We start from the raw sequence: 11,731 nt of genomic DNA on the forward strand, positions 1-11,731 counted from the left end.
ATTCAGTTGGAAATAATTTGAGTGACATGTGGGCTGAGTATTTTTATTTCAGGTCAAACTGAAATCAAACATCCTTTTTGATGGAGCGTTTTCTTCTTCTGTCTCCTTCAGGTTCCTGAAATGATTTATTTAGTTTTAGAGCAATCACTGAACCATTAGTATTTATTCAATTATGTGTAACATATACTTTTGCACTAGTGCTAATTTTTAATTGGGGTTGCTGTACATCAGTATCCCCATTATAAGGCTAATTTATGTGTTGAAACTTGGGATGAGGTTTGTTGAGTGAGCAGTATGAAGCTTTCCTTCCTAAACCAAGCCTGAGTCAGCATGTCTTGCTAAATGGCGTGTGGACACAGTGTCAACAGCAAAACAACATTTTATGTATCTGTCTTTGATTTTGCTGCTGGACTTGTCCATAAATATTGTAAACGCTTGCTGCAAAAGTAATGGAGCAAAATTCCAAATATCAAAAGATGTTGTCTAAGTCATCGCGAAAATTTTGGAGTCACCAGAATCTCTGGTGCAATAATATTTCATTATCCGGTGCCACAGAGGACACTGATGTTTTTAGCAGCACTGCTGAAAATGAGAAATTAACCTGTTTGTTATCTGTTCTATTCAGTGAATAAAGGGTTTGTAATAAACTTGATTACATTATTAAAGCTATTATTAAAACAACGGAAATTTGAACTCGAATTTTGACAAGAATTAGGGCGCATGAACATTATAAATGAAACGATGTCCAATCTCTCTGTATCTGATTTATTAACACCAGATAAGATTAGTCTAATAGCTCTAACTTACATTGTATAGCTCCTGCATTAACCACTGCACTGGCCAATCCCCTTTATATCATATAGTAGAGCATCACGCATATTTTTACTTGACAATTCAACAAAATTGTCACTATTAAATAGTAAAAGAGATATATTTACCGACATTTTCACTAAGTTATTAACTGTCCCAAAGAAGGTAGGCCAATGTTTAAAATACAGACAATATTAAGTCTGCGATTTGACGCATTTTTATTTGATGGAATAAATTACTAAAATAGCAATTATATGATTATTTCATAATCCATGGAAGGAGGTTCCTGCTGGCTGCAGAGCTGCATCCTGTATCATATGTTAATGAAGTTAATGGTGGGGCTTCAGTGACAGCTGGCTGCTGAAGACCAATCAGAGAGCTCGCATGGAAGGCAGTGTGTTCGAGGCTCTGCAGGCAGGAGGTGTTTGAAGAACCATGTCAGCTCTTCCAATGATGTAAAGAAGAATCCCTTTCGCGATTAACCTCATAAACAGTGGTGAACATGAAAACCTTAACTTTTTGGAGCGGAAAACGTTTTTTCAAGAGCAATGCATTGGACTTGAGTGTGGATTTGTTCCAGGTTTTCGTCGTTGCCCGGCAGAACTCATGAAACCCTCTTCAGATCGACGGGTTTATGGACTCGCGTATTAGCTAATGATGTCTATGGGTTTCATGCCTGATAGTCTGAATGCCTCAGATCCCTCCAAATCGGCCTTTCTAGAGTTTGGCCACGGACATCCGGCACACCAGCAGCACTCCTCCGGATTCTCTCACATTTACCCCGTTCACGGCTTGCATGCTGCTGGGCATTCCCAGCACGAAAGTCCTTTTCCTGGCAGCGCGTCCTATGGCCGCTCTTTGGGCTACGCCTACCCCGGCGCGGTGAACACTCATCCCCCGTCTGCTTACATGTCCTACCAGCAAAGCAATCACAGCAGCAGCAGCAGTGTGGCCCACAGCAGATTAGAGCAGACAGGTATGTGAGAAAGTCAAATCGAGCCGCACTCAATTGTGATTTCATTCATGGCTGTAAAATTCTAATCTGTCACCATGCTGGAGCGCAATTACGCGCATGAGCGCGCAATTTCCCTGACCGGTGAGGAATTAAGTTCACTTGACGGTTTAGAAAGTAAACAAAAATAACTCATTTTTCTTCCTAAATAAAGTCTTATATTGAACGTTTAATTATGGAATTGACGTCAGGAGGCATATTCTACCTCAATCATTAATGTCCAAACAAGGCCTATAGCGTTCAACCAGGCCTCTCGGGGATGCTCCCTCTTTACCACTCATGTTATAATGAGGCAGATGGTGCCATTCATTTTATTGACCATAATTTTCTGTGGGTAAATCCAATTATGGCCCATGTAGTCTGGGCCTACCTCAGGAACTCGTTTTTACCCTCATTGTTAGGGTACATTGACAAAACGATTCCAGAAAATAGCCTAGTCCTTTCATGTCTGTGTGTGCTTGTGGGAGTGCTCCTATTTCCCACTTCTTGCATGCTTTTGTTGTTAAAGTGTGAGGGTAATATCTTGATCCAGCGCTGTCAATGCCACGCGAATCCCTTACTAAAACACAAAGCTGAAACTCTAGACTTAACTTAATAAAAACTATAATTAGGCCATTTATGTTCATGGGATTTGATGAAGCTTTAACACGATGGTTAAAAAACACACAAGTTAACTTCCTTTTTTGTGTTCATAGCATGAACTGCAGGGCCTGTCAGTGGAATTACCAGACACTATATTTCTATTTATTGTTTGTACTTTCATCTGTAAAATAGAACATTTATCAGAGCTCTTATGTTGTTTGAGATGGTAGATTTGTTTTTGTTTTTTAGGAGATCAGGAAAAGCCGAAAGCCAGCTCAAACGTGACATCTGACCTCCTTCTTTAGAGAAAAGTAAAAAAAACAAAACTCTCCTTATTTCATCTCATTTTTGGTTGTCTGTTGTCATTTTTTGTTTTTCTACAAGATCGCGAGAAGTCCACGGTGATTGAGAGCAGGGACACTCGTCTAAATGGCAAGGGGAAGAAAATCCGGAAGCCTCGGACCATCTACTCCAGTCTACAGCTGCAGGCGCTGCACCAGCGCTTTCAGCAGACCCAGTACCTGGCCTTACCGGAGCGCGCAGACCTGGCGGCCAAACTGGGACTCACCCAGACTCAGGTGGGCCTTCGACTCACCCAGTGGTCCTAAATGGATCAGGGAAAATTAAGGGTTCAGGATCAAAGATGTATCATTATTATTATTATTATTATTATCATTATTATTATTATTATTATCATTATTAGCAATGAAGTTAAGTTAAGAGGATGTTAAGGAGGTTGTGCATGATAAATTTCCAATTATTCAGCAAAAACTCCCAGCCTTAAATATCAGGCCTGCAATATTTAGCATTTAGTGGGCTATTAAATAGAACTACACGGCTAATATTTAAAAGTCTCGAATTAAACACAAACTGAGAGATTATTAAACGTATTACTGAGAGAAAGGGGAAGTAACGGCTGAAAAGGCAACGTCTTTTCTGCTGTGTTATTAGGGATCACGGCGCTTCTGGAGATCAAATGAAAAAACTAATTCTTGTGATATGTAGCTCAATCCTTTAATGCTGCCTTATTTACTATGCTTAATTTTGCTCCTGTATTTCCTTTGTCAACCCAGGTGCTTGGAGTGCTCATTTTGTGACTGCAGCCATGCTTCGTTCACCTTGACTGCAGTTTCAAAATGATCAGAAGAAAAAGAAAACAAATAACTGGCCATTACAGGTCTGCAAAAATAGGGTCTGGCAGCTGTTTTCAAAGTTAGTTTATAATAAAATATATTTTATGAAATAAACCAGTTCCTTATAGGTTTTAATCGAATATATTTGTTTCTTCCTTTGTTCCTATGTCTTGTTTTTTATTTATTTATTTTGTTTTATGTGTAACAGCTCATCAGTCTGGTACATCTCTTCTGCACTTATTTAGAGCGCGTTTTCACGGGCATTTTGTAAATGAAATGCTGAAGTGTTAAAATGAGCAGTATGGGAATAATTGCATTCTAATTATTTTGGAGACAAGCAGGTGCACGTGACAATTTATCAATCTCAAAAGGGACAAAAAAATTAGGTCATCAGATGTCGGCTAGCTCTTTTTCTCTCTTCACTTTCTGGAAGTTGTCTGACTACAGTTTTAGTTTCAAAATAACAGGTAAACAAATTAATCTAATCTAGTCATTTGAGCTGCCCCCTGCACATTTTTCTCAAGCCCTCGTCGTTTATCTCAACAATGATCTCTCACTTATATGTTGCCTTTCGTGCTGTTGATGCTTACATGTTTATAGAGTGTTTCGTTTGAGCTTTTTGCTGCAATTTAAGAAGATCCACACCATTCTTTCCGTGTAAAAATAGCCATCTTATTTGGAATCAGCCGAAATTTCAGTGACCTACCACAGCGCTCTTAAGGGCTGTTTTTATTTCACAATATTTTTAGTCTCAGCTTGTTGCTGTCACACTCATGCACAATTGGACTAATAAAACAGCGAATAAGAGAGCTCAGTTTTAATGGATTACAAGTGCCGCTCAACCATAAGGCTGAATAAGTAACAATGCGCCAGCAGTATAGCCTGGGATTTGCAAAAACCAACACAAAAAAGATGAGAGTTATGAGGACTTATTTATTGTTTCCAAATGTTCACTTGGGTTTAATTGAAGGGAAATATGCTCATAAAAAAAACACAGTATAATTTATTTTATATTACTGCTGATTGACAGTGACAATTATGTGCATTTTCTCTTTTTAGGTGAAAATTTGGTTTCAGAATAAGCGCTCCAAGTATAAAAAGATCATGAAGCATGGCAGCGGATCAGAGGGAGAGCATCTCCACAGCACTAGCTCCATCTCTCCCTGCTCGCCCGGGTTGCCCCAGCTTTGGGAGGTCTCCATGGCGAACAAGGGAGCCCAAATGCACCCAAACAGTTACATGAACACTTTTGGTCACTGGTATCCAAACCACCATCCTCACCAGGACGCGATGACGAGGCCTCAGATGATGTGAGTGGACTGTTTTTGGTGCAGCCCAGGTGCATCGGGCCCATATGAAGGGCACTTCAGACTACACTGAACTTGCTGGTTTCTCTCAAGGCCTCTTCTCAAAACTGAATTGTGTTTAAAACGTGTGTTTAATAGAACTTGTGCATATTCATTGTATTTCGTGTGCGTTTTGAATTCAATTTTCACTGCAAAAAAATCGACTAGGCATCAAATATATTTTTAGCTTTGTTATAATGTCACTGAAACTAAACTCACTGAAATGTGGACTTTAAAAGAGTGTGCAGTTTAACCACATACTCTGGATGACAGATTTTTTTAAAGAATACGCTGCCTATTTGTGTGCGTGGGTCTTCTTCATTAGCAAAATAGTTTCAGCTGCATGGTCCAACCTATGGTATGAGCATTATGCAAATAAATAGCTGTTGGATTGATGTAATTATCATTGATTTCTTCTGTGACGTGTTTGTTTGGGTTGCTGCTTTATCAGTTAAATGTTTTCACTAAGAGATAGGCATATGGTTTTTTTCATCACAAAGAGCCGTTGACTGCTTATGTGAGTCTAGATTAATGGCAACTGAACTCAACTGTGAGGCTTTAAGTAAAGGTCTTCCTGGTCTGTGGGTAAAATACAACATCTCCAGACTGGTTTAGTGTAGGCTAATATAGAGAGTTTTGTTAACCACCACAGCTCAGCCCGTGTTGTAATTTCTAGCTGGGATATCAGCTGTCTTTTGTCCATCAACACTTCTGCCCTGCTGTGGATGAAAACCTAAAGATGATTGGATTTCGAGAGTTTTGTCAAAACAAAGATTGATTCCTGTTTATGATTGGTTTCTTATATCTTATCCACTGTTCATTTTAGTGTTCGTGTTTTAGGATGATTACTTTAAAGGTAATGCAACATATCACCCCTCCCGTAAAGGCAAAACAAGAGTTCTCAGCATGGTAGCCACAGTGGTTGTGTTCAGTATAACCTTTACGCACGGACAAGTGAGGACACATCGCTTCCAAATTGTTTATTTGAAGATGAAAATCAGCACTGGAAGAGGAACACGGTCATGTATTACAAAAACTTAGGCAAACTGTTTCTCATTCACTAAAACAAACTTTTACGCATATAAGTAACGTTTGTCATCTGCTGTTAAAGAAGGCCTGATGCCTCGTCTCTCCTTTCCCCCGAGAATGACACATGCCACGAGGAGAGGAGAAAGGATGTGCAAGACAGCATTTTTATGATTTTTTTTTCACTCTCGTCTCAAGTTAGCTCAAACAGAAACCTTGCCGTTGTTGTAATAAAATGACAAATGGCCATGCTATTCCTCCAATAAACTGCGCCTGATTTATGGTCGTTTGCACTGATTTGCACATTCTGGCGCGTACACTGTTTAAACACAGATAATTAGTTATTTATATCTTTGCAAACACACATCCCGCAATCTGGGCTGATGCTCTTGATTGAATGGGGAGTTAAGCTCTGATTAATGAACCCGAATAGTGCGTTAAAGACACATCCAATTACCTCTTTTTATCTTTTTAATTTGCTGTCTTGGCAGTCTGGCAAACATTAGATACAATTTGTCTGATGTCACACACACACACACACACACACACACACACACACAAAGGGGTTTGAAAAATAACCATGATCATAGATGCAGTTTCTGTGGACATATTCTCTCCTAATATTACTGGTATCACTGAGCTCTATTAAAATCCATCATATTTCTATTGTAGCTCATTATGAGTGATGTCATTTTAAAGGGTCATGACTTTTCACACCTCGTGCTTAAAGGGTAACTTTATAACTTAACGCTATTTTGTTCAAGTTGGTCCAGCAGCGCTGCAGTCAGAAGCAGCGAAACAAGGCTGAAACTCAGTCCTTGCAGAGTAGGTCCACTAAAGTGCTTGGTTTTGCCACTGACAGGCTCAGATTGTTATTATACATGTCTGACTACATTATAGAAAATTTCCACACAGAGATATACCTTTTTTTTAAAGAGTATCATTTTGAACTTTTGTTCATACAGAAACAGTCACCATATAGCTCTCATCAAAGCCACCAGACTCCCTTGACAAAAATAGTAGTTTTACTTCTCTGATATCCCGCTGCCTTGATATCGGTTAGTTTGTGTTAGTGTATGACTTTGTTTTTTTTAACCCTTTAAAACTCCATATTCACAAAATCACATGAACAAACAAAAACAACAAAGTTACAAAATAACACAAACTAACTGACCGAAGTAGCGGTCGAGCAACGCCCATGTTCTGTGAGGTGAAATTGCTGTTTTTATCAAGAGTCTGGTGGCTTTGACAAGAGCTATGTTCTTACTCTCTAAAAAAAAAAGGTCTAGCTCTGTAGGGATCTCCAGAATGTTGTCAGACACTTATAATAACAATTTAAGCCTGTCTATGGCACAATCAGGCACTTTAGTGGACGCGTTTTGACTGGACGCAATTGTCTGCAGCAACCATTTCAAAAATGTTGTCCCAATTAGTCACATTGACACAAAAACATTGGAACATTCAAGGTAGAAAAATATAGAAGCTACCCTTTAAGCAGAGGCGTCCTAGCACAATGTATGCAAAAATAAAATTTTAACCACATCAACCATATGCCAATAAATTAATTGAACTTTAATTTTGCACTTTTCTCACTGAGTTTTGGTACAGCTGTGATTTTTTTGCTGTTTAATTACAGCAAAGGCCACTCGATACACATATTATTGCATTCGAAAATAACATGCCATATAACAGCCGACATTCAAGCTTCTATAACCACCACGTCACCTGCCAACATAAAGTCCTGTCTTACCTTAAGTCAGAGAAGCGCAGCCAGGAGGTCTACAGCCTGCTGTGATGTTTCTCTGAAGAACAAAGCCACATCAGAGCCCTGTATTTTCACTCCTCCAACCTGATTTTCTCACATAACGACAAGCATTGTGTTACATTAACATCTCCTTCTTTATATACATACACCCCTGATGCCCCTTTTTCCTCATTCCTGATCATTATGTGCCTTGTTAAACATGCAGGCCCTGGGAAGAAGAGGCGAGAATTGCTGAACCAAGTGACGGGGCATCAGGGAAAATTATAGGCAATTTCGCATCTCCAGACTGCAATAATGGCCTGTGGAGTTGGACAGATAGAGTAGGACCTTTCAAACGGGCGGCCAATTATCACGCATGGCAGATTGAAGGGAAAGTGAAAAGGCTCCTCGTGTAATAGACAAGCTAAGAGGAGGGGACGGAAGGCCGGAAGATGGGTTTGAAGGGTAGTGATAAAGGCAAGTCTGACTGTATCAATGCGCTGGATGGTCGGAGTTATCAGATACAAGGTGTCTGATGGGTTTTAATTGCAGGATAGCAATAAGAGGGAAAATAGCTTGTTATTAAATCCCAGTTGCTTTGAATGGACGAATGGCAAAGCAGGTCTCTGGGGTGATTATTGTTATTATCTAGAGTGATCTGACATCTCGGGTAATTGTGAGCGGCTCCCCTGATAGAGAGAACGCATGATTTGGTTTCATCCGAAGGAAGGCTTGACTTAGCTTGGGGTACGATGCATACACACTCTGAGGGGTGTTCAAAGATGGAATACAGTTTGGCAGGCAGAAGGGCATCCAGACACACACACACACACACACACACACACAGATTAGTTTCAAAACACTGGATTTAAGCGGGAAATGCAGCATTTCCCCCCTATTCTTTTACAGCATTTACAGTTTCTAATGTCTGTTTTTGTGTGTGGAGGACACGTTTTTAGTTTGTTGGTGAAGGTGAGTTCATGCTGGAGCAGCACCCTCACCATGGGGAAGGTTTTATCTGGATGTGATGACTGGATGTGAAGCATCAGCACACAGCCCAGTCTTGCCCTGGCGTGGGGTCAGCAAAGGTTCACAAGTCCACAGCTGTCAAGGATGCCTTTCCCTCCTTCATTTCTTCCCGGTTTACAGCAAAATGCAGGGAGTGAGTGATCCTAATGCAGCCGAGGCTCGGCCCAGGCCCGGACTAAGTGTTGGACAGCTGCTGGAAGTCTTTCCATGGATGCATTTCAGTTCCCGACCTCCATCTCAACCCATATCGCTGCACCCCAGAGACAAGTGCCGACACCACACTGCTGACTGTTGCAGGGGGGAGGAGAAAGGCTTCTAGGGGCCCGGGCAGCGGCTCTATTTAGGGTGCTGTGATGTTGTGCCATGCAGGATCACATTCAAGTTCAACAGTTCACCTCCATGGCTACTAACACTTGTTAATGTTCAGAGATGACATATATGGACATGTCTGACAGCCCACACACACAAGTGTAGCCTGTGGCGAACACACGTTTGTCTTCGGCACAAATGTTTCCCCTGACAACCGCAGCCGAGGGCCACACATGCTGAGGGAGCTGCCGAGGGGAGGTCACATGTCCGCTTGATGAGATTTCATTGATATTAAAAGGCAATAGTAATCATGTTGCTTTTGTCAAATCAGCACAGTGCACTGGAATGGTGAGTGATGCTATAGACAACTGGTGTTGAGTTCACAGAGATAAACTAAAGGGAAGACATTAGAGAAATAGGATTCAGACCTTCATAGACATCTGTGACATATTTGATTGTTTGTGGCAAAATGTTTGCGTATGTGTGCGTTTGGTAGAAATACGTACAGTACTATTTAAATAAAATGTCAAAGGAACCAAGACGTGCACTAAAAAACGTTATGGTAAATGTGACTAAAAGAAAAGAAAATTATTGGAATCACAAATTACAGTTCAATAACACTTTCAACTGATCAATGGAAAGAATAAAATTCTGTGGGAATATTCTAACATTATTAAAATGTTAAAACACTGCATGACTGAAATGATGACAAAGGTTCAATTGAATTAATCTTAAAATGAAGAAGAATGGATTGCACAATGTGACATGCCTCACAGGTGTATAGGCTTAATCAAAATTTCCAGTGTATTTGTCAGTTATATGTGCTCATATACAAAATAATAATAAAAAAAACACAAGGCAGGATCTAATTCTAATTCTTTTTTAAATTATCATGTTTTACATATAATTAAAATGAATAATACATTTTTAAAAAGTCAACCAAAACGATGTAATAACCGAATCTCTGTACTGAGTGAATTATATAGAATACATTATTATTATTATATGATCGTCCTCAGTATAATAATAGAGTAGTCTATATATATAGGCCTATGGTAATAAATAGCATATACAATTTAAGAAATAAGAAAATAGTTTAGGGCACAGAGTTTGACGGCTCAAGATGAACATTTCCAAATTTGAAGCTGTAATGTTCTGAAATTATTGTAATGACACAATGTTTCAATAAAGTATCATACAGTAACACCTTCAGACCTGGGCGCATACCATTCTACTTACTAAAAGCGGTAGAAAAGGTTATAAAACCGCTAACGCCGTGGGTACATTTTCTCTGGTTGCATAATGTCGCCTTGGTGGTCCATGTGGATAAGATCGCCATTAGCTTTTTCTCCATCATGTCATTTTTTGAGCAGCATATTTAATAACGTGTGGTTTTTGTGGCTCAACTGAGGTTTTGTCCAATGTCATTAATATAGCTGTGAAGACGCAGAAAGACAGGTTGTTTTTTCTATCTCATTGTCTCATTCTCACCGTCATTGTCTTTGACAGTCATTATCGCAGTAGTTGTCATGTTAATCTGGCATCACTCAGCTAATTAATATCCCTGTATCCCCCAGGTTTCACTTGTGTCACACTTGTTGCCTTAGGCTGCTTTATCATATTTTTTTTAAAGGTGTGTATGTTTTAAAATGTATTGTATAAATATTGGATAAAAAGTGCCACATGAATAAGCTGAACTAAAGTGTGAAAACCTTGGATAATTTTTTTGGAGAACTATAACTTTGCAAAATGCAATAGAATGAAATCCAATGTCTCAAGTGAAAATAAAAAGGGGGTTGCTAAAACCTTCAATATTCCGCGTTTCCATCTATCCTGCTGCGAATGTGTGCGAGTGCGCGCACGCTTGAGATCCCCTTCGGCAACTGCCCTGCTTCACCCCCGCACACCACCAACCCCTCCTCTCTGCGTGTGTGTGTCTGTGTGTGTGTGTGTGTGTGTGTGTGTGTGCAACGCGCTGAATTCTCTCTTGTTATCTGGCAGCAGAATAGTAATAAAACCGAGTGACTCCAACATGTCTGCTTGTGAGTCGCCTCCTACTGCAGCGCTTTGCACGCAGCCCACGGCACCAAAACAGAAGGAGTCGGTTCACTATACCGTGACCATAATACTTCTGTGCACAAAGTGGAGCATTGATCTTTTAGGGTCAGTGGGATAAATGACCTTTTTGATAATTAGATAATGAGCATGTATAACAAAAAAGATTATTACGAAGAGGAGCATTGGTTCTGTCATTTAACCTTTTGGTTCCCAAATTAAAATCAAAAGTGAATTAACCAGTGCATTGTACCATAATTGTAATAGGCATGGATACACTTAAACACTGCCACTATAATCCTCTGCACAAGACTGTATATGAATTAAGCAGTTTCCAGTGCAAGCACATTCAAACCAGGCAAACGTATCCTAAATTCAAAGTGAGTAAACTAAATATCTGATTTAATTCAATAAAACAAATATTCAAACAGATAAAACTGGGAAACTTCACCACATTTCACCACATAATCTCTGTCCCTCCAGAAAGTTGTCCTGCACTGTTTACTGTTGTTAAGGTGCCGTGGACTCTAAAGACCCTACATTTAATTATCTGCACGGTTTGCATCTCAGAAAAGGCGGCTGGACAGTTGCCTGTTTATAAAGGGGCTGGACACACAACATGCAAGTAACTCCTTTATTCAATTGAAAAGAAGGCAACAAGTTGACTAATTACATGGATATGAAA

At 39.8% G+C, this 11,731-nt stretch overlaps 1 protein-coding gene across 1 annotated transcript; it reads left to right on the forward strand.

Annotated features, from left to right (window-relative positions):
- Nucleotides 1-1,210: 1,210 nt before the first annotated feature.
- dlx4b (distal-less homeobox 4b) lies at nucleotides 1,211-5,277 on the forward strand. Its single transcript, XM_046069367.1, has 3 exons — nucleotides 1,211-1,786; nucleotides 2,789-2,982; nucleotides 4,597-5,277. The coding sequence occupies exons 1-3, from the start codon at nucleotides 1,465-1,467 to the stop codon at nucleotides 4,849-4,851; spliced, it is 771 nt and encodes a 256-aa protein (XP_045925323.1). The 5' UTR covers nucleotides 1,211-1,464; the 3' UTR covers nucleotides 4,852-5,277.
- The last annotated feature ends 6,454 nt before the right edge of the window (nucleotides 5,278-11,731 follow it).

This window comes from Micropterus dolomieu, linkage group LG14, assembly GCF_021292245.1.
Source record: "Micropterus dolomieu isolate WLL.071019.BEF.003 ecotype Adirondacks linkage group LG14, ASM2129224v1, whole genome shotgun sequence".
Lineage (NCBI taxonomy): Eukaryota > Metazoa > Chordata > Actinopteri > Centrarchiformes > Centrarchidae > Micropterus > Micropterus dolomieu.